We start from the raw sequence: 23,932 nt of genomic DNA, 5'->3' as shown, positions 1-23,932 counted from the left end.
AGCTTATGTTTAGCATTAAATATGAAAGGCAGAAAGGCCCCCTGTGTTTTCCAGTGTGTTATGGTGCATGTTGGTTTATGGATCATTGGTAATATGGAAACTGACTTTAGTATTTGCTAATGTGTTTTCATTTGCTTTTAGGCTTGCAAAGGAAATATTTTGAAGATTCTTTCTGCTTTGTCTCCCTGCAGAGCAACCAACCCCTCCTTTAAGGAAGTGTTGTCGAGGATCGAGTCCCACGAGGACTGCAGGAACTTACCTATGATCTCTTTCCTCATTCTCCCTATGCAGAGGGTGACACGCCTTCCCCTGCTGATGGATGTAAGGCATGATTTCATGGCTTTGTCCTTTGAGATGTGAGCTGCCATAAATGCGATTAGTTAAATTACCGTTGTTTTGCTTACATTGATGAATACCTCTCTTATAAAATCCCCTAGTGGGGAAGATGTAATTCAGTTGCAAAGTCGGTCTGTGCTGGAGATCGCTGGAGTTTATCTTTAATTTAGACTTCTGTGGTCATTCTGGTGCAACTTGCTTACATTACTCACTGGTTTTTTTTTTTTTTTGGAATGGGAATGATATTGGCCTCTTTGAGGTCAAGAGGCCTCGATTACATTTTTGTCTGAGTCACTAAGTATCAGACCTCGGACAGTCACTTCGGTTTAGATCCCTTCCCTCTTGAATGTTCCAAGATGCTTTGGGCTCCATTTCATATGGATATGTGCTTCCTGTAGTCACTACAGTGCATCGTGTAAATCGAGCTAAAAATCCCAGCATCCTCTTGGTATTAGGTGATGTTCATGATGGAAGCAAGAGTTTGCCTTTGAATAGTGACAAGACGTGCTGAGGCGAGGGAGCAGATGCCATCTGTCCTGTCATAGGACTTGCTTAGCCAGTAGGCAAAGTGTCTTCTGATCTAATTAGGACAGATTGTCACAGATGTACTTTAAAATTGGGTCATTACGTTGGCATGATATCAGCTTTTATGTGTTTGCTCTTATAGATCAAAACCTAGGCGGAAAATCTTATCAGTTACACAATTGGGTAAAGGTGCAAAAATATATTCCCTCTTCCATATTCCACAGTAGATGCTGAGATCCTCTCCAACAACAGGGGGACTTCGAAGTGCAGCAAAGTGTGTGATGGTCGTCGCGTTCCTGCGCTGTCACAGTTAGTTGTGTGGCAGCTTTTTCAGTGGCCTCCGGTTTCTAATTCATAGCCTTCCTTTCTGCTCTCACGCACCTCAGTACTGTGTGTACGTCCTTCTTGTGGGCCATCGCTTGTAATTTAGGAAAGGATTTCCCGAGTAAACAGTCAGAGTTGGTTACCAACGGGAGCACATCCTGAGAAATGTATAGCTAGCAGTGCAGTGCCATGTAGCATCATGTAGCATTTTTTTTTTTTTTATTAACTTGAGTATTTCTTATATACATTTGAGTGCCATTCCCTTTCCGGTTTCCAGGCAAACATCCCCCTAATCCCTCCCTCTCCCCTTCTTTATGGGTGTTCCCCTCCCCCTCCTCCCCCCATTGCCCCCCTCCCCCCAACAATCACGTTCACTGGGGGTTCAGTCTTAGCAGGACCAAGGGCCTCCCCTTCCACTGGTGCTCTTACTAGAATATTCATTGCTACCTATGAGGTCAGAGTCCAGGGTCAGTCCATGTATAGTCTTTAGGTAGTGGCTTAGTCCCTGGAAGCTCTGGTTGCTTGGCATTGTTGTACATATGGGGTCTCGAGCCCCTTCAAGCTCTTCCAGTTCATTCTCTGATTCCTTCAATGGGGGTCCCGTTCTCAGTTCAGTGGTTTGCTGCTGGCATTCGCCTCTGTATTTGCTGTATTCTGGCTGTGTCTCTCAGGAGCGATCTACATCCGGCTCCTGTCGGTCTGCACTTCTTTGCTCCATCCATCCTGTCCAATTAGGTGGCTGTATATGTATGGGCCACATGTGGGGCAGGCTCTGAATGGGTGTTCCTTCAGTCTCTGTTTTAATCTTTGCCTCTACTGAGCGTATTTCTACGAGTACAACCTCAGCATGGCTACGAGAAATAATCGTGCAAATCTTGTATGTGGTTCATCACTGGCCCAGTGAGTAACTGAAAGTTTTGAAAAATCTGAAAATAATTTAGATCAGTATTTAGCCTATCTAAAGATAGAATGTATTAACAGTTAATTACCTAAAATCAAATTTGGATACAATTTGTTAAACAGAATGGTACTCCTATTTCTGACAGCCCAGACGGCACAGTGTTGGGTGTTTACAGTGTGGTTGCATAGAGGGCTCTCTAGGCTTTTGTGTCACAATCCCATTGGAGGTTCTGAGTGAAGCTGTAACCTGTGTCCTCAGATAATTAATGCATACAACACAATTTTATCTAAAATTTTATTATATCATTCCCAGTGAGTGACGTCTGCCCTCATGGAAGTAACCCAATATTTCTCATAGTGGTTTTATGTCATTGATGGGGACAAAAATTGATTTTGGAATCATGAGCAGAGTTTTAAAAGTACACTAGAACAGAAAATGAAGTATTAATGTATGTATGGCTCATAACATGGTTAAATATTCTTTCTAAAATGCTTGCTCAATTTATGTGTGCATATGAACTGGGTATAGCATTCCTTATACTCAGTCAAAATTTTGAGGGGAGAATCATTAATATAAACCCACAAATGTAGCCGCCCCTTCCAGACTTGCAGGTTTATAGACTGCACTCATTTGCAGTTAAGACACAGTGGCCTGTCAGTTACCGGCCACATTCTGCCCCTTCCTGATGACTTTTGCCAATCATCTGTTTGCCATATGTGAGAACCCAGGCTAAATCAAATGACTTTAAAGCACTCATTCTTAAATTTTACTTCACTCAGAAGTATACCTAAATTTGTTAAGAGGATGGACATTTTAAAACTACCTTGGTTCTCTGAGCTTTCAAGGTTCTATGGACTAGCTCAGTGTTCCTTATTAAGAATGCCTGTAGTGAGATATGTTTTACATTTTGAAAATTTTTAGAATATTTTCATATTCTCTGTCTACCTACCTGTCTGTCTGTCTGTCTGTCTGTCTGTCTGTCTGTCTGTCTATCTATCTATCTATCTATCTATCTATCTATCTATCTATCTATCTATCTATCTATCTATCTATCAATGTGTAGTGGGAATGGGACCCAAAGCCTAAATATGAAATTCATTTGTGCTTCAAGCATATCTTGTGTTCATATTCTAAAGATAGTTACATCTAATAATTTTGTGCACACAAGTTTCATGGTGTGCAGTTTTCCATTGTGGTATGGTCTGCCAGTCAAAAAGTTTTGTATTTTTATAAAGATGTAGAATTTTACATTTTCACACTTGAGACATTCAAATTTCAACTTACCTTTAATGGATTATCTGAGTAACTTCTGTTGGGAGCTGACAGTATGCTCGGCCTTTAGATAAGATGTGTAGATCACTTACCACTTAGCTCTTGGCACAGGATTGGGGAGGTGGCTCTGAAGAGCACCTGTTGAGCAGGGGCAAGGCCAGGTTGGATCCCTGCATAGGAAACAGAGCGAGACAAGCATTGGCCTCTTGCAATAGCCTGTTTCATACCTGGTGTTGCTGCAGTTTTGCAGAGGAGGAAAGTGATGTTTATCTACAACCAGCCACTTGCCCACGGTTAAATGTCTAGCATAAGTCAGGTCTGAGATTTGTCAGCCAAACTACTGACCTCTGAAGCCTTCCTTGTTGTTTAGCTGCATTCACTTAGGCTTTAGGTATTTAAAAGAATATTTTCTAGTGTTGTTAGTTGTGTTTTAGTATCCTAATCCCTGATATTGTGTCCAGAAATGGTGCTTTGTATGAGTATGAGGAAATGGCTAAGTAGTAGTTTATTTTGCTACCTATGTTAAATCAATTGGCTTTGCTTCTTTTTACTTCATCTTAGACTATCTGTCAGAAAACACCCAAGGACTCTCCAAAGTATGAGGTCTGCAAAAGGGCCTTGAAGGAAGTGAGCAAGGTAAGTGTTTACCATAACAGTAAACCATGTAGAAAGCTTGGAAGAGTCTTGCAGGTCTCTGCTAGCTGTATAAGACTGAGATTCACGCAGCCATATTCAAGTAAATTAGTATGTTGACTGTTTCAGACAGGATTTGTTTTATTTACCCATTCATATCTCGTTTTGTCTGCTGTGTTAATAGCCATTTGTTGGTTCTCTCCTTCCAACAAATATTTATTGAGTATCAACTACTGTACCAGGAATCATGGTGCCCTCGGAATGTTTGCTGATAAGCAGATGGGGTTATTGCATTCATGCTATGTACAGAATACACACACTAAGAGAAGGACACACACTAAGTGGAATTACAGTAAAGGGTGATGACTGATGGGGACGGGGATTAGAGTACAGAGTAATGTTTTAACTGAGATCTACAGCAAGAATAGCTGTCAACCAGGGCAGGGAAAGAGCTTTTAGGGTATGTAGACACCCAAATAAAAGTGTTGGAGGATTTGAAGAATTCACTGGGACAGGGAGGGAGAGAGGGAGCTGGGGTGAGTAAGGAGCCTGTTACATATGTTAGGGAGTTGGAGGCTATGGTCTAAGATGAGGATGAGATGATGAAGCTATACATTCAAATAAGAAGATGAGACGAAGCTGTGCGTGCGTGCGTGCGTGCGTGCGTGCGTGCGTGCGTGCGTGCGTGTGTGTGTGTATGTATGTATGTATGTGTCTAGATATATAATAATGCAGATCCTATAAAACATGAATTTTGCATGAGAATTTAGAGATTTTAAATGAGAATTTAGAGGAGAGACATACGTTGGAGACCTGGATTTGGGAATCATCAGCACAGATGCTGTTTGAGCTTGGAGTGTAAAGGGATTTTACCTGGGGTGAAGATGCAGAATAGGAAGCATAGAAGCCCCTGGTGAAATCCCAGGGAACACTAATATTTAGTCTTCTTTGGAGGAAACTAGCCAGTATAGGAGCCGTGAGAACAAATCAGGCTTGTCAGAGGAAGGGAAAACAGGGTAGCCTAGAAAATGGCCAAGCCGTTAGCCCATGGATGCTCCTGAGAGAAAACAAGAGGTGTATGATTTAGCCATGTGTTCATCCTCAGGTAGATGACACAGAAGCCACATTGAGAGATAGATGAGCAGGGTGTACAAACCATATAGCCGGCTGCCCAGTGGCTGGCTCCTTCAGAACCAGGCCTGCAGTACATAGAGAAAGAGTTGTGGCTGAAAGGGAAGTAATATTTATTTAAAGATAGAAAACGATATGTTTAGTTACTGTTAGGTACATGCATCTGAGAGAGCAGAGAAAGTATGGTCATCCCTGTGGGTGGGATATGAACAAGGTATGCATGAGTGGGGACTGCACATTCCAGAAACTGCCTGGCTATCTCCTGTTGCTTGTTTCCTGCATGAGTGGAAAAAGACATTCCTTCTACTTTACTATGAATTCTTATTTCTTTGTATCAGCTTTAAATGGATTCATTATTTTACTCTTCTTTAAAAGCCAGGTTGCAAAATTTAGGACTAGTTCTGTGACCCAAATATTTACTAAGTATTCATATAAGGTCCATGAACCGTTTGTTTGCAGATCAAGTATTTTTAATTGAACAGAGCTTCCCTTAGCTGGGTATTGTTGAAGAATTGCTAGACTTCCCCCTTCCAGAATCTGTTTGTGGTCCCATGAGTTACATGTAACACAGCTTAGATTTTGCCTATGAAGTTGGTAGTCTGCCTCCTGCTGCTGTGGTCTGGAAGAGAGGAGCTGTAGCCTGCCCTGAGGTAGAGCTCGGTTCTCATAGGTAAAGAAGCAGCTAGACAGAAGACAAAAGCAGAGTAGGTAGAGACCTAATGTGTGTGATGAAGCCTCATGTGGAGAGTGCCGAGCAACAGGAAACACATCTCTGAAAGTCTTCTGAGTCCTTTACCCCATCCCCAAGCACATTTTTCTCTCCTGGTCACATGCTTCATGTCTGGGCACAGTGTCCCTCCTGGATAGAACTGTGAGTTCTCTAACTATCAGACATGGGTCCCTGGAACTTCTGGAAAGTAGATTATTCTCTGGGAGAGACATGACATTGAAAATGTGGTTTCTTGTGGGAGAAGAGGCCAAGTAAAATAAAATAAAGTAGTAAAATAAAGCAGTGAGGCTGCTCTTCAGAGTTCTGACCCCCCTTGTGCTGTGTTCCAGTTGGTGCGACTGTGCAATGAAGGAGCGCGGAAGATGGAGAGGACGGAAATGATGTACACAATTAATTCCCAGCTGGAATTTAAAATTAAGGTACCCTCTGCCTGTGTCCCTTACAGTACTGCTGCTCGACTCTTATCCAAGCAGAGGAAGCAGAGGCTAACGAAGAGAATAGGAACTAGCTCTCCCAAGAAGCACTATGAATTGGGAAGGAACGCTGACAGAGGACTCCACAAATGCCTAAGGGAGTCTGCAGGCTTCTCTCCAGGCTGTGAAGGTGTGACCTTCACCGGGAAACCATCGAGGACTTGGACTTCTTGATGATAGTTGACAGAGTACTTGAAGGTGACAGTCCTCAAGCTCTGTCAGTAGGTCCTGCTGAATAATGGTATCCCCTGGGTGGAACAGGGTGTTAGAAAGCAAGGAAGAGTGCTACTTTATTTTTGCAGAAACGATAACTAGTGGTCCTTTTCTTCCAAGCATTTTTTTTCCCCCATAACTCTTTTTGGATCCATGCCACCTGTTACTGCTTGTCAGATACTGCTCATGAGCAGATGTCAGGATGAACAGACAACCAGAAAGTGACAGTCAGTGACAAACTTCAGTCCATGCCCACTCTTTGTTGGAGTTCTTGATGAATAAACTCATGATTGTGATTCTATTTTGTTCTATAACATAAATTTAATCAGTCAATTAAAATGACCTTATATTTTCTCAGGAAAACTTTCTAACTTTATGCTACAGTTTCCTAGTGATTAACGTGTAAGGCACGTTCTCTGCCATGGTACAGATTTTGGGAAGCACTGATGGGACAGCCACCCTCTTTCATTATATAAAGGAAGAAAACAAGACCAAGAGAATAACTGTACAGAGTCACTCAACTAATGATGGTATAGATCTGGATAAGTGTGAAACCAGGCTGAGGGCTCCAAGTCTCCTGACTGAACGGTGGTGTAAATTCTTCTATTATAATAACCCCTGACTTTAATAACCTCAGTGCAAATTTATATTCATAAAATAGATTGTTATCTAATTTAGACCACTTAGAAATGCTATTTAACACAACTTATGGCCTTATAACTCTTGGTGGATAGTTAAAAAAAATGTATTCAGTTCAAGATGAAAAAAATAAAAGTTCAAAAAGTTTGAGTGAGTTGTCCAAGAATTATGCACACAATCAAGTGTGCTTGGTAGAGATAATATCCACAGGGTAAGAGAGGCCTCTGTACAACAAATACAGAGGCCATAAAATGAAAGGGATGCTTACTTCATTATGTGACGATTTACTCACTTTTCACTATACAGAAACAATAGAGACAAAAAGCAGAGGCGGCTTGCACAATGAAGTAGTGGCAGCCTTGTTCATACAGCATCCACACCACACTGCATACGTAAAATCAGAGTGACAGGGAAAACCGAGGGAACAGACACGGGAAATGACAAGTTAGAAAGCTGCTGCCAGATGGCGAAGGGCAAGTGACTATTAGGTTTTTGAAAGATAACTTTATTTCATTTAGGAATTGCTAATGGACATCGGGCAGGAAACAATCCAGAAGGGTGAAAAGACAGTCTATTGGTGACATTGTAGACATGGTCCTTTGCAGGCCACAGGTAGAAGGGACCATCTGAGTCCTGGAACTTACTGTCAGGTTTATAAAGCAAGTTATTGTAACCCAGCAATCCTGCTTCCGATGGTTTATTGTGGACTGGCGAATAGAAAGATCTCACAGTTATTTGTGTCCTAGTTTTAGCAGTTTTAGCAGTGGATGAAAAACAATCCTGATATCTATCATTGGAGGGCTAGTTGTATCACTACGTGAATCAGTACATGAAACCGAATAAAACTGTGTGACTTTTGGGGAAAAAAAAAAAAAAAGGATGACTGGGGTTTTAGGTAGCAATGCAAATTATGTATCCTTAAATGGAAAAAAAATGATGTAAAAAAAAGCTTTTGCCAAAGAAATTTCTGGAATGGCACAGAAAGATCTAGCATTTGCCATTACCTGTAGAGGCAGGAGTCAGTGGGTGGGAACTGGGTGGGGGAGAAAGAGTGGGGAGGAGAAGTTTTTCACACAAACGTTTTTTGTTATCAAAAGCAAAGACATTCTGAAAACTACTCTCAGCTTTGAGTGAATAAATGAAAATTTAGTATTTCCTAGTGGAATTCAAAGGCTATAAAAATCAATCTACTTTAAAACAACAAAGCAATGGACAACTCTTTACCTAAATGAAGAATTGTTACAGGGTGGCATACATTCCGGAACTCCGTCATCACTGTCCTTGGTTCAGATTCAGGGCTGCTGCATAAAGGCAAGATGGCCTTGAGCTTCCAGGATCTGCAGCTCCCGGGAACCCGTCCTGGCTCACGTGTTTCTGTAGGGATTCCTAAGTACACTGGTCAGAGTTATCATGAGCAATCCTTTCTCTGTTGACCTTACAGGGAGGGCCCTGCTGTTCCTGGAAGATAATTGTGTGATTTTTAAGGGGCTGGAAACTCCACGGCCTTCCTTCAAAACCAGTTCACAAAGCTTGGGTGTAGGCTTAATCTTTCGTCTTCCTTGCTGAATCTGTGTGTAGCTGATGAACAACCTTCCTATAAAAAGCCCTTTATAAACTTGGAAAACTACGAAATCCTTCCTTGACTTCTTCATTTCCTCCGTAATATCCTCAATTTCCTTTAGCTATTTTTAATCGTTCGGCACGTAGCAGAATGACATCTGCCGCGCCGTATTACTGTGCCTGCATTCTGTATATCTAGGAGCTTTTGTTTATTTTGTTGATAAATGTTTTTAGATCAGTTTTTTGGCAGTATGCATATCTAGTAACTTCATTTTCTTTTTAAAAGGAAAGGACTCGGGAGAGTACAAATTAGTCTGTGGTTTTGATAGTTTTCCATTTGGCTTATACTAAGCTGAATAAAGAAAAGCAATATGTAATTCCTTGGACGCAGCCTTTTCTGGGAGATCCTGAGAAGGATTCCATTTTCATAGCCAGATAGTGGCATGAGGCTTTCCAGGATGCATTTACACAGTACAAACTACTTAAACTTAAAAACCGGTGTTCTTGAGAAAATGGCTCACTAGATTTCTTTTTGTTTGTTTGTTTGTTTTCAAATTTTTTTCTTCATTTTGGTTTTGTTTCTTGAAAAACCCTCTTGTACTTCATGAAGTCAATACTGACTTTTTCCTGGCAGCTACGGGTCCATGAGTTCCCATGTTTGTTTTGTACCTTGAGATGCTTACAATAACTGATAGGGTCCATCACCAAGCTTTTCGATCTTAAGTTACTCCAGGATTCTTTTCTAGTTCAGAGCTAATAGTTAAAGTCATAATTTTGTGACCCAGTAACATTTTCTGGCGGTTTCAGTTTTGTATGGGCAAGCTAATTATGTTTTTAGTGTTCAAAAATAAATGTTATTTTCTCGTGGAGAATATGCCATCTCCAATTGCATTTGGCCACTGTTTACCTGACAAGTAATGATGAGCTCCTGAGATGTTAATGACTTGGATGTGGGTCCTGAGTTTCTCTCTCTTTACAGCCTTTCCCCCTGGTCTCCTCTTCCCGGTGGTTGGTGAAAAGAGGGGAGTTGACAGCCTATGTGGAAGACACAGTGCTGTTCTCAAAGAGGATGTCCAAGCAGCAGGTCTACTTCTTCCTGTTCAATGATGTGCTGATCATCACTAAGAAGAAGAGGTGAGCACCAGCTACGTGTTGCCTATTCGGGTGCCATTCTTCTAAAGCATGGGTAGTAGATGTGTAATTCCTAAGTATTGAATCAAAGTCACATTTGGCCTTCACTGTCCCTAAATGCAAGGATGGTTAAATCTTGACTATGATCCTCTTGGTCCCGGGTAGCCGTGAATGAACGTTTGCAGTCTAAGCTAGTACTCTGAGCGTTGGACGTGTCCACACCACATTCTCCCCCATGCCCGGGGAGGCAGCGCTCTACTGCAGTAGCATTTTTCAAACTTTTTCTGTCATAGAGCTTTTGTGTAAATCAAAATAAATGGTTAAAGGCACACTAGGAGAACTCCAATATGCCTTGATTTAATTTAAAAAAATGCCTGTAATGGTGGTACAGCTAGTGTGCCTGTGAATGGCTACGAGCTGAGCGTGCTCCCTCCTGGGGGAATGAAATACCTTAGTTGGTTGGAAAGTGTTTTTCTCCTTCTGCCTTTGTGCTGTGCGTTCATCTTCTTCTTGAGATGACCAGTCCATACAAGCCTTATCTTCACCATTTTTATTAGACAATTCAAAGGACAGACACAAGCACACACATGCTAGCCTGTGACTTACTTACATGACCCAGGACTACCTACCCAGGGATGGAACTGCCCCCTGTGTTTTAAAATTGTCATGATGTTATCCATTTCTATTTGGTCATTCAACTCAAAGGATGAGCTAAAACTTTGGGCCCACTGAGACATGTTGACTGATAATGTGACGAAAGCTATCATCTTTAGAGATAGTTCTAAACCCAGGGCAGTGCGGTCTTTATTGGTGAACTTGCACAGCACTAGTCCAGGACTACAGAATTAAGGCATGCGTTATCTTACTTAGCAGCTGGTTTTGTTCTTCACAGGTGGCTTCGCCATCATCATATCTCATGCTGACCCCTCTATGCCAAATTTATGGGCTTGCATGTTTCCGGAATTGTAAAATGACCAAAAGAGCCAGACATGTATTCCCAGTAGAGAGGACAACCTGAGAACCCAATGAACTGTTGTCAAAACTGTGATGCTTTCTTGCCCCGTCCATAGGGTCACCATCTGTCCAAAGTCCTCTCAACTGAGGAAATATCATTAGAGGCTCTGCTCGTCCGTGATGTCAGTCTGTGGGAAAGAGACTTGGTAAACAGGCTGGGTTTGAAATGTACAGTATGCACTGCTGTATTTACACAGTAGCTCCAAGGAGGCAACTGCGGATGCTTCGCATGCCTGAGGTGGCAGCACCGGAGATAAAACTGCCTGGAGTCAGGCAGTAATTCAGATGCGGCTACAGGGGAGAGATAAGGGATCATTATCTGTGCCAGCTCTCTAGGACTGTGCAGCCTCCCACTGACTGACTGAAGCTACAAGGCTTAGGCAGGGAGTTTAGTGGCTTATTCTTTAGTAGAGTTCAGCATGCGGCTCTTCGGCCCCAAGCTGGTGCTTGCAGAGCAGGACTTGGTGTTTAGCCCCTGTATGGGGCTATATTCAAAGTCAGTGTCGGTGTTTTGTTTTGTTGTTGTTATTATTTTACTTCTTTAACTTAGAAGACAATGCAAAGTTCTTTTTAAATCTGCTCTGGTTTGCTCGGTAGCCATTTTATTAATAGTTTATCTTACCAAATTTCAAAGAGACACGTCTGATTGGACTGCTTTTGATGAGAAGGTGAATTCCTTGGAAGCTCTAACTACCTGGTTCTCACTAGATCCCCGACCTCAGCAGTGTTGACATGGGGCCCGTGCGCCTTTGTTGTGGGGTGGTTCTGCTATGGAGTGTTAAGTAGTACCTTGGCTGTCTAACCATTGTTTGCTAATAGCACTTCCTCCCAGTGTGATAACAAAGCCATCTCTAGGTGTGTCCTAGTGCCTCCCCAGGTAAGAGCCTCTTCAGAACAACAGCAGACCTTAAACCAGCTTGCTTCCTGGCTTGACACAGCAGTAATATTGTATTACAGACGTGGTAAGTATGGTGGTTTGAATAGGTTTGCCCCAAAGATTCATGTGTTTGACTGCTCGGCTCATGGGGAGTGGCACTATTAGGAGGTGTGATCTTGCTAGAGGAAGTGTGTCACTGTGGGGATGGGCTTTGAGATCTCTATGCTCAAGCTCCACCCAGTGTGGAATCAGAGCCTCCTCCTGGAAGCCTCTTGGCTCCTTCAGCACCAAGTCTGCCTGTAGGATGCCATGCTTCCCATCGTGTTGATAATGGACTGAACCCGTGAAATTGTAAGCCAGCCCCAAGTAAATGTTCCCCTTTATAAGAGTTGACTGGAGTCATGGTGTCTCTTCACAGCAATGAAACCCTAACTAAGACAATAAGTTACCAGATAGTAGTAGATTAATATGTCCTGACATAGATTAACTGTTATGTTCCCATAATAACACAATCGGTGTGTTCCTGACCATACCCACATGTACAGCCTCATGGAGTTAGGTACAGTTGGTCCTATTTTTGAAATGCATAAACTGAATCTAAGACCTTAATTGGTTAAAACTCCCAAAGTTACTGAGGCAGTTTAATGTCTTATATTTATTTAATGCCTTGCAAAGGAGGCCCAACCTAATTCTATCTGACTCTGAGAGCAGAAGCTCTGTCCCTGAGCATCTCCAGTAGCTGCTGTTTCACAGCACTACAGAGGGAGCGGCTTAGGAGTCCAGTAGGCCCGCCCACCTTTACCTCCCAGAGACTCTTTCCAGTCGGCCTGTGTTTCCATATGGCCGGCTTCTCTGCTGTGCCTCTGTGAGCCCAGTTCTCACCCCGACTCTCTGAATTATTGGATGCAGAGTCTGCTTCAGTCAAGTATGACTTGACTACATCTGCAAAGGCTTTTTTTTTTCTAAAAAGGCAACTTTCTCAGTGTCAGGAGTCATTCTATCATGCTTCTTTGCAGCATACAGTCCAATCCATCAATCATACTCCCTGAGCCCTTAGCATCACCTCACGTGAACACAGATGAATGGGTTGTGATGTCCTAAGGTAGTTCTGGGCCACATGCTTTTTTTACATGAATCCACTCCATTTTTTTTACAGTTTTCAGAATGTTGTCATGATCATATGATTTGAGCTCCTCTGGTGGTTTCACAGATTACTTTATATCTAAATCTTCTCCATCAAATCTTTCCTATTCCTTCCATCCGTCCTCCTCCATCTGTACCTCTTTCTTGGATACTAGAATCCAGTCCCTGGGCAGGTTTTTCTCTCAGCTTTGGCTTCCCCTCACCTCAGACGTTCTCTAGGCAACATTCTAATCTTTGAAGTATATAACAGTCCCCACACCCACTTGGAATTTTATTCAATTCTCCAGGATAGTCTATTTTCTGTCTCCCTGTGATCTGATAAAACTGAGTACTTACGTTGCTACAACATTTAATGTCAACTCCTAGCCTATGTCTCATATTGACCTTTCTGTCTTCAGTGCATAGGCAGGCACTTAGCTGTAAGAATGCTCATATAACAATGTAGAGGAATTTTAACCAGCAACCTGGCTATTCTGGCTAGAATACAGACACGCCTTTAATCCCAGGAGACAGAGGCAAGCAGATCTCTGGGTTCAAGGCCAGCCTGGTTCAGAGCAAGTTCCAGGTGCAGAAAAGCTTATGTCCAGATGTGGTGGTATATGTCTTTAATCCCAGCACTCAGAGGTGAATTGAGAGAGTACAGGGGAGGTGAGTTTATGACAGTTGAGTTGGAAATCAGTACTTCAGTTCAGTTCAATTCAGTCAGTTGAGTTCAGTGAGTGAGTTCCGGTGCAGTGGAGTTGAGTTCATTCAGGAGGTCAGGAGTTCATGCAGTTCAGTGCAGGTCAGCAGAAGCAATTGAAGCCAAAAATAAAAAAGAACCAGAAGATCAGAATAGATTTCTTAAGTTCGTTTGAGGCCAAGCAGAGCAAAAAAGTCAGAAGGCGAGAGAATCGGTTTGAATCAGTCAGTGTGGAGAGGAGTTTGAGCCGGAACAGCTGAGTTGAATCAGCCAGAGTTCACTAAGATCTAAAAACGGTGAGGTTATTCAGCAACAACCCTCAGAGATGACAGTCACTTTGGGGAAATAAAAGTTACTTTTACATAGCAAGTATTTTGAGGATGTACCAGTCAGACTGATGATGTCTTAGTCAGTGTTTTGTTGCTGTGAAGAGACACCATGACTGTTAACTGTTCCTGTTCAGATGGAAATGTATCCTGGGACAGAAGTGCTCAGGAACCACACATCTGTGTGAGCAACCCTCCTCAGCCCAGGCATTGCAGCTCCTAGGGAAGAAAATTCTCAGCTTTACTGAGGAGCTCAGGGCCTCAGACCTGCTTCCTCCACTTCTTCACTTCTTTGTTTCTTGGCTTCTTCTGATGAGAGAGTCACACCAGGCAACAAGTCTCATAAAAGAGCTTTATTGGGAAAGTCTAGGGTGTGGTGGGACAAACTCATGGATGGCAGTCTCTGCTCTTGAGAGAGAACAGCAGCAAATTTAACAAAGGGCAGGGCTTATATAGGATTTCTTAGGGGGCAGAGCTTTTCCAGACAGATTTACAGAGTGAGGATTGGTAGGATTTAATGTCCTGAGCGTGTGGAGCTCAGGGTTTGGTGATTTTTCCACTGGTGGGCTTTCATGCTCAGGGATAGGAGGGATTTTGTGGGAAGCTCAAAGATTGGTGGCTTTTTAACCCCTCCTCCTTTTCCCTTGCATCAGCTCAAGGTTTAGGACAGGAAGACCTTCCCAGTTGCAAGTGGGCTTTGGCTGAAGCTCCATAGGTGTGGAGTAACTAGGGGAGGCTGAGGAGGTGGTGCCATGACCATGGACAGCTCCTGTGGTGGTACCTCTGATGGACTCAAGCTGAGGTGGGAATGGTGGTGCCACCATTTTGACAGGTGTCTTTGATCGCTCCTGTGGTGGTATATTACCATGGCTGGTTGGGAAGGAGGTGCTGCTGCTTTGATAGCTCCTGCTGTATTCCACTCACAGAAACTCTTATGAAAAGAAAGCACTTAATTGGTAGTTAGGACTTGCTTACTGTTTTGGATGTTTAGTATATTGCTGTCATGACAAGAAGCATGGCAACGGGCACGCGGACATGGTGCAGGAGAAGAAGCTGAGAGCTCCACAGGCAGCAAGGAGAGGGAGACAGACAGAGAGATAGAGAGACATACAGATAGATAGCAAGGCCAGACCAAATGCTTTCAAATAGTGCTCCTGTTGCCATGTTGCTCCTGTAGCCAAGTACTCTGTAACCATGGTGCTCCTGTAGCCCTGGTGCTCCTGTAGCCATGGTGCTCCTGTAGCCATGGTGCTCCTATAGCCAAGTGCTCCTGTAGCTATGATGCTCCTGGTCCTCCTGCCCTCACCTTCAGAGTTGGTTATTTGTGTGGGCCAACACTGTTTTATATGGCTCTGGGGATGGAACTCAGGACTGTGCATGGTAGGCAGGCACTCTACCAACTCAGCTACAGCTTCATTTCCTAAACAGCCACCATGATTACTTACTCTTGATAAAATCACATCTGAACCTTGTTAGTAATGCAGCTTCCAGCATTTCCTGGAATATCACCCACATACTTCTGTAAATGCCATGTAACTTCAGTTTACAAACCTTGAGACTGTTTGTGAAACTACACAGGCATTTTTACCTGGTTTTTATATTTATAATAGTACTGACAAATGTCTTAGGATACCAGTCAACGTGTCCTCATAGAAAATGGTTTAAGCAGTAAAAATACTGTACTGTCAACTGCTCTCACACTTGCATTCCCAAAACAAAACCAGAGAAACAAACTGGATTTGGAAAATCCCGAGTGCTTTTTTCTTCACTGGTGCCTGGGTCTGAGACACACAGCTCAGCTCTGTGACAAGTCCCCTAACGTTTAGAAGATGGAGTCTCTATAGTGGAACCACCGGGTCACCATCCCGAGGTCAGGCTAGAACTCTCTTCTTACCAGGTTTGAATGCCCAGTGACTTCAGGCGACGTAGGCTCCTTGGAAGTGCCCTGGCCTGGATCCATCCTGTCATAAGTTTATCCATGTTAATGTTCTTTCCTATTATAGAAGACTGAAGCTACCTGACGTAAGTTGTCTTTCTCTGCAGAGTACATGTCTTGGGAAATCAACCTTGAAGAATTCTGACTCAAGTCGGTTTTGCTCCAGGGTACACTAAGTGTGTTGAAGATTGTAGCATTTGCTTCTAAATGGAGAGCAGTGAGATGGGAGACAGATGCGAGACTGGTTTTCATTTTTCCTCACTGTCCCCTCCCCCATTCTTTATTACATTGATAACACAAAGTGTTTCCTTCTGTGTCCCTAAGAAGAAATGGCATCGCCACTCCCTGTTCAAAGCACCATTGCCAAGTAGCACAGTGTCAACGCCTGGGGAATGAGGTGGATTCAGTTCCTGGCCACATGACTTTGTGTGAGGCATTTTCATCCCCAGTGTCTCAGTGACCCTATCTGTAAAGTGGGAGTAGTGATGTCATCTTTACCACTGGAGTATGCGCCAGTGCAGTAAGGTAGTGCACAGGAGGCTTAGTGTCGGCAGTAATCCCTACAGAGTAACTGGTACTATCGATATGAATTTCAGTGGTGAGTATATCTCTCTAAAAAGTCTTGCCACAAATCAAACTGTTACCCCTGTTCTGATTCACTAATTAAAATGTACTCTCAAGTCTTCATGGCATATTTCCCATTGGAAGGCTGTGACATATTACAGGACCAGGTCTGATTTTATGGCCTTTGACATTGGGATGATTTGGGAATAAGTGCCTGTCTCTCTCTCCTCATTGTGCATCACAGCCATCAAGGGAGGAATAGCTAGTGACATGAGCTCATACTTCACAAAGAAATGGGGATGGTGACTGCTTTTCGGAAGTGGTGTGGTGGAGGGGGTACTTTTCTAGCCGCATCCTTTCCTGTGGACCCAGGAGGACTCGACATTGTAGTCAGCCTCCATTTCCATGAATTCAGCCCTTGGTAGATGGAAAATAAGGGGCGAGGCCACAGTGCTGTGCTTGTGTACATGTTTTCATAGTTATCTTTAGATGGTATGGCATAGCAATTATCTTCATAGCGTGCCAGTTATTATAGGTCATGCAGAGCATATTTTAAAAATATGATATTTGAAGGTTGTAGGCAAACGTACACTTTTGTATGACAGAAATAACTTATCCTCAGACCTTGACATTTTTGCAGGTTCCTGGAACCAGTCCCCTCATGATAGTAAAATACAACGCGCCTGCAGTTTTCATTTTCGTTGCTGTGAATCAATGGGGCTTATGCTAAACTTGAGTGTGGAGGTGATTCCTGTTTTCTGGAGTGTCTTAACTTAGGGTTCTCATTGCTGTGAAGAGACACCATGACTAAGGCAACTCTTAAAGGCAAACATTGGGCTGGAGAGATGGCTCAGTGGTTAATAGCACTGACTGCTCTTCCCGAGGTCCTGAGTTCAAATCCCAGCACCACATGGTGGCTCAAAACCATCTGTAATGAGATCTGATGTCCTCTTCTAGTGTGTCTGAAGACAGCTACAGTGTACTTGTATATAATAAATAAATAAATCTTAAAAAAATGAAAGCAAACATTTATTTGGGTCCGGCTTACAGGTTCAGAAGTTCAGTCCATTATCTTCATAGTGGGAATCATGGCAGCATCCAGCCAGGAGAGTTCCACTTCTTGTTCCAAAGGCAAACAGGAGAAGACTGGCTTCCAGGCAGCTAGGAGAAGGGTCTCAAAGCATACCCCCAAAGTGACACTCTTCTGCCAACAATATAACAACACCTCCTAATAGTGACACTTTCTGGGTTGAGCATATTCAAAGCACATAGAATAGCCATGTTACCCATGCAGCAGACTGTTCTATGAACGTGCTGTGTCCTGATCACTACATGTAGGAAGCTCTAGCAAGGTGCTTATAGCCTCTTACAACTGCTTGTCTCCTCTTGCTCAGGTATGATAGCTGTTGCTGGTATTGGCTGTGGACTCTGGCTGTCCTGCACTCTCTGCTTTGTCCCTGCACTCTCTGGCTGCCCCTGCACTCTCAGCTGTCCTGCACTCTCCCAGCTGCCCTGTGCTCTCCCCAGCTGCCCCCACTCTCTGGCTGCCTGAACTCTCTGACTGCCCTGCAATCTGGCTGCCCTGCACTCTCTGACTGCCCCTACTCTCTCAGCTGTCTGTACTCTCCCAGCTGCACCCTGTACTCTCTGGCTACCCTGCACTCTCAGACTGCCCCTGCACTCTCTGGCTACCCCTCTCTCTGACACCCCTGTACTCTCTGGCTGCCCCTACACTCTCTGTTGCCTGCACTCTCAGCTGCCCCTGCACCCTGCACTCCTCTGTGCTGCCCTGCACTTTCTCTCTGGCTGTCCTACACTCTCTGACTGTCCTGCACTCTCTGACTGCCCTGCACTCTCTGACTGCCTGCACTCTCTGTGCCCTGTACTCTCTGACTGCCCTGCACTTCTGACTGCCCTGTACTCTCTGACTGCCCTGCAGTCTCTGACTGCCCTGTACTCTCTAGCTTTCTTTTTTGATGTTGGTTAATCACAACAGATGCTTCTCCTACCAGTGAATGTGATCCTCACTTCTACCCTTTGTCTTTCTCCGGACAATGGATAGGAAGTGTGTGGCATGTTTGTTATTCTTGAGAGCTATTTTGAGAAACTGAAGAAGTAAGGATATTTGAAATTAGTTTCAGTGTAAATATTGCTCCTCAGAGCTGTTGCGCTAGTCAGAGGTTTTGGCAAATCGTGAACTCTTGATATTAGCATTTAGTTTGAAGCCTGCCTAGTCCACTTGTCCATTTGTAATTATCAGGCCTTTACAAAATTCTCAGGCAATTTAAATGGATAGTACTCTATTAGGAAAACAGACAAAAGAAAAAGCTAGCATTTGGCATAATCCAGGCGTGATTATAAGGGCTATACACAACAATAGGATAATATACATATTATGTCACCTAATCCCCGCGACAAGTTGGCGCCTTGGTTACTGTCATTGTACAGATGAGAGCCATGAAGCATGGAGAGAATTGGAACCCTGCTCAGGTCTACAAAGCAGGTGTGTGACAGGCTGGCTGACTCAAAGCAGGCCTTTTGGGTCAGGTCTGTAACCGTATCTACTCTGCTGAAATCCTCAACTTCTGAAAATTCCATGAAACTTACTTGTTAGCATTATCCTAAGCAAGCTTTCCAGATGAAATCGATCTCAATCAGGTAAATCATTTTTTTCTTTTAATTCCTTAACTTTACATAAATTCCAGCATTGTTCAATGTCCTCTGTCTCAGCCGTGTTTCACTGGAGTATTTTAATGTCAGTGAAGCATAAAGGCAAGGGTAGGGATTTTGAAATCATGCTGTTGAATGAGCAAGGGAGACAAGTTAAAATCTGCAGAGGAAGGTCTCTTGTGCACGCCCTGGAGGAAAACACAGTGAACTTTTATTTCTTACAATTCTCTATGCTCCCCGGCCTCAACACTCCTGGGAGAGTCGCAGACCTGTGACATCCCTGTGAGAAAAACAAGTGGCTATACAGGAATGGCTCTGACGAAGGATGCCTGGGAAATGTCATGAAAGGCATTAAAAGGGGATAGCGTTTCAGAATGCCACAGGTGCACAACACAGTTGACTTCTGTGCCGACATCCAGAAGAATAACGGCAGAGCCCCCGGCATTGGATTTCCTGGGATGCTGGGCCATGTGACCTTGGGGAAGTATTTCATTTCCCTGGCCTCTGAGTGCTGGTCTGAGGATTCACAGGCAACTGCTGACTTGGGAGACATTTGTCTTCGTGCTGGCCTGTTTTTTGTCTGTTTTTTAAGGACAGAGGCTGTGTGAATGTTATAAACAAAACCTATGGAAAAGGCATACTGAATAGATTAAAAAACCCATGCCCCACTACCTGGAGGATGCATGCTGGGAGTCATTGGGCTGTTTTGGAAAAATATATAACATAATTTCTCTTAATTTAACTCTTTATAAAAGGAAGAAATGGAAATGTTGCTTAGGTTGCTGTTACTTGTACTCAGTCCATGTAAGAGAGTTTTTAGAACAGTTTGAAATGTGTACACGTGTTCTCCTGTGGCGGGAAACAGTGGGGAAGCTGTCCTTTGCAGTATAACCTTTGGCTTTCTCTGCCAACTTATCTTTCCTTTATCCCATGGATCTATTTTGGTCAAGCATCCTTTCCCCATCTCTTGACCAACAAGAGTGGGCATCTAGGATGATCACTAGTAAGTGTCAAGGTGAGACTCCTTCTCCACAGGGCAGTGCATATTTAAAAGCCTCTGTCTCACCACAAGGCAGGTCTGACTTGACTTGTTACTCGCCATCCACCTTGTTAGGACTCTTACAGACGTGGACATACCCAATCAAAGGATTCAACGTGCTTTAAGGAATGAGATTGGAATGCACATATTTAGGCGATGTCAGTTGTTTCTCCAAATCTCCCCAAGTTATTTATTGGTATCAGTGCCTCATATCTGGAAAACCACTTGTATCATACATTAAGTCCCTAAGTATGTGTCAATTCCTTTGTCAGCTCATCAGTCTACTTCACTATTTCCTCTGTCAAGTCATGGCCAGGCCTGACTCTTGAACTAGTCTACATTTATAAGGGTCTTCGCATATCCAAGGGCCAATTCATTTTCACCTTGTTGTTTCTGCATGTTTACTTTCCCACATGATTTAAAATAGCTCAACTAGCCCCTCTACTCAAGTCTCCCCACAAAACTATTTTTGAATTTATATTGACTGGATTAAAATAAGTTACATTAGAAAAAACAGATACTTGCCAAGGTTGTCTTAATATAGAAAATCCAGAGAAGCTTTATCACAAATATCTTTTAATTATTATTTTTTTATTTTACTATTTTTACCAATAACTTATTATTTTTTTTAATTCACTTTACATCCTGATCACAGCCTGCCTCCCTCCTCTTCTTCCAGTCAGTCTCATCCTTACATTTTCCTCCCCACATTGCCCTCCCCTTCTCCTCAGAGAAGGGAAAGCCCCCCTTGGGTATCTAGTCCCAGCAGGTCTAGGCACATCCTCTCCCACTGAGACCCTGCCAGCCAGTCCAGATAGGATGAGAATGACCCAGTGGCTGGAAACAGAGACCAAGACAGCCCCTGCTCCACTTGTTAGAGGTCCCACATGAAGACCAAGCTGCACATTTTCTACAAATGTAGGGGCCATAGGTCCAGCCCTGTATGCTACCTGGTTGGTGGCCCAGTCTCTGTGAGTCCTCATACTACACAAATATCTTAAGAGATTTTCTAATGCTATCAATGAGATAGGTCCATCAATTATATATTTGTATTAAACTTTTTATTTCATTTTTGTATGCATGCGTGTGTGTGTGTGTGTGTGTGTGTGTGTGTGTGTGTGTGTGTGTGTGTGTGTAGAAGTGCCATAGTATGTATGTGAAGGTCAGAGGAGAACATGTGGGATTCAGTTCTCCCCTACTACCATAGATTTGGGTATTAGCCTCAGGTCCTCAGAGCAACTGTTATTCCTGAGTCCATCTCACTGATCCTCATTGACCATGCTACTTAATTGGATGTCATTAATAAATAGAAGAGGCATTATTTGGAGTTCTTTTTCTCAGTCATTGTAGTGAATTCATGGTCACTTTGTGGTTAGTGATGTATTCTACACAAGGTTGGCTAGTTAGTAGGACAGATAAGACATCCCATCCCCATCTACTTGATTCAGCTACACACTTAGGCATCCACAGAGACCTGGAGTACTAATAGTCTTCACATCTATGCACTTAGGGTTTAAAACACATTTTCTCTTGAAATTTAACAGGTCAAGTGTACAGAAAATCATCACACACTAACATACTTGTTTCCCGAACTTTCCATGGGAGTTAATGTTAGAGACTTTCCTCTTAAACCGACAAGACAACCCAAGTTGAGCAAAATTGCAGATTAATGTCTTTTTGTCCTCAGTCTGTCCTTCCCCTTCCCCAAACTGAGTGTGTCAAAATGGATGCTTAGTCCTCAGATTTCTGTGCTCAGTGCTGCAAATTTCTCTATGTCACTTTGATATTTAAACATGAATTTCTTATATGTGGTCTTGAAATATCCTTTGGATCTAAAAGTAATAAATAATATTCATAAGTAAATGTTCTCTATAAGAAGTGTCCTAACCTGTGTAGACATTGTGGGACAGGAAGTAAAGGGCTCCATAATTATTATTTGCCTAATTAAGGGGGGCGGGGCAAGGATGGAGCTCATTGCTCCAGTGCTGACTCAGCATGTGCTAGACCTACCCTGGGATACAGTCCCCCCCCCCCCCACACACACACCAAAAAGGAACTCTTTGCAGTCAGGCTTATGTCACATCACCTCAGCGGTGTGGAGCATACATTCAGACATTGTGTGAGCTTCTTCACAGAGAAAATAAGTGTGATATGTGTTTAGCATTGTTTCCTGTTCTCATCAGATAGCTACATATTTTGTTTAAGGGGGGAGAGTCTGGACAGAGGTTACTAGGACTTCACGTGGGTTTCAACGGAGAGACTCATCATCGTTTAAGGCATCGAGCAGCAGGCCTCTGTGGACTTGACTGGGTCCCTGTGCTGATCGGAAGCACCTTGCACACAGAGCGGGGAGCCTGGGCAGCTGCAAGTGTGGGGAGAGCATGTGGCACAATGGGAGGAAGTCTCCATGTAAACTCGTCTATGCAAAGAAAGGTGGTTTTTCCACTTGCTTTTTTTTTTCCTGAGCAATTCAACTTCCTAATTATATGATCCAAATTGTTTCAGAAATTGTGTCAACCATATGTTTGTTAAATGATGAAGACAAACAGGGGAAGTCTGATGAGAGTCAGCTTCCCTGAGGAAAAGAGTCGTTACTCCATTCTGCCTTCTGGGACCTCAGTGAGCAGAAGGGGGAAGCTGACGTAGAAGTGCCTGGGGGGGGGGCTCCCTTTATAGTTGTCCATCTTAACTGTGGGGTGAAGGGTTTCAGGGGCTGACTGACAGAAGAATGGGTTTTATACAGTAGTCAGCAGATTCAGAGTCAGGAGAATAATGGTCATCATTCTGAACCCTTGGGGGACTAAATGTCTATATGTGAGTGCATAAGAGACTATACCAGAAGGATTCTCATAAGACCGAGCCAGTCACTTGTCAGGTTTTGTTTCAATGAGTTTCAAGGTAGCCGACCAGGATAAATAACCATTTAACTTTACTACTGTTAAACCATAAAGGTATTTTTACATGAAACCCAGATACATTTTTAAAAAGTATGTAAACTGTTAGGTTCTATGTAAATATATAATGCAAAAAATCACTACGTAGATAACTTATTTATTTATTTTGGATGAATGAGAGCAATCACTCAAAAGACAGACGGGAAACACTTTGTCTTGGAAATGGCTTTGGATCTAAATGTCTAAACTAAGCTAAGATCTCCATTCAGACAATTTGGAAAAATACCAGAGGTGAGGTTTTATGGCTGTGAATAGGAGGATCACGGTTTTACCATTCAAAGTGGACATAGAAAGGGCTGACTGGTCTAAACTGGCTCAAGCAACTACCACAGCTTGTAGTCAGTGGCTTTGCACTTGTTACTTCTGTTGTCCTCAGCATGGTTTTTCTATTTGTACATTATGGTGCTCAATTTGGCCCTGTCAGAAATTCACTGTTGATGGAATAGCGTGAACCTCCTTTCAAGATTACAGTATTGTCTCAGAAATCTATACGAGTTAAAAAAAACAAACAAACATGTGTATAGAAAAAAGGAGCAATTAGTGTGCAATTTAAAAATGTATCTGCTATTGGCTTTAGCGATTCCTAAAACAAATTCAAGGCATTGGTGAAAGAAGATTTCCTCACTGTTATTAGTTTTTGTTTTTTTTAATTTAGGTAATTCCTAGAAGATACAAATCCTAAAAATGAAGCAGAGGGAAGACTAACTATCGTAGATTATGTTTGTCTCCTGGGAACTCAGTCCTTAGGGCCTACCAGGGCAAACTAACAAGCAAAGCTGTGTGACGCTGGAGATGCAGAAGCTTGGCCGGCCGTAAATGAGGGCACTGTCGTGCACATATTCTCCAGACTTTTGTTTCT

The 23,932-nt window shown here is 43.0% G+C and overlaps 1 protein-coding gene across 1 annotated transcript in view; it reads left to right on the top strand.

The window, feature by feature from the left end:
• The window catches only part of Arhgef26 (Rho guanine nucleotide exchange factor 26), a 109,432-nt gene that overhangs the window by 67,863 nt on the left and 17,637 nt on the right, over positions 1 to 23,932 (top strand). The window contains exons 7-10 of the mRNA XM_032898313.1: positions 192 to 321; positions 3,920 to 3,994; positions 6,182 to 6,271; positions 9,717 to 9,871. Of these exons, the coding sequence (XP_032754204.1) occupies positions 192 to 321; positions 3,920 to 3,994; positions 6,182 to 6,271; positions 9,717 to 9,871 (450 nt within the window). The remainder of the gene's footprint in view (positions 1 to 191; positions 322 to 3,919; positions 3,995 to 6,181; positions 6,272 to 9,716; positions 9,872 to 23,932) is intronic.

The sequence above is a fragment of the Rattus rattus genome, chromosome 3 (assembly GCF_011064425.1).
Source record: "Rattus rattus isolate New Zealand chromosome 3, Rrattus_CSIRO_v1, whole genome shotgun sequence".
Lineage (NCBI taxonomy): Eukaryota > Metazoa > Chordata > Mammalia > Rodentia > Muridae > Rattus > Rattus rattus.
This window is presented reverse-complemented; position numbering and strand designations above follow the sequence as displayed.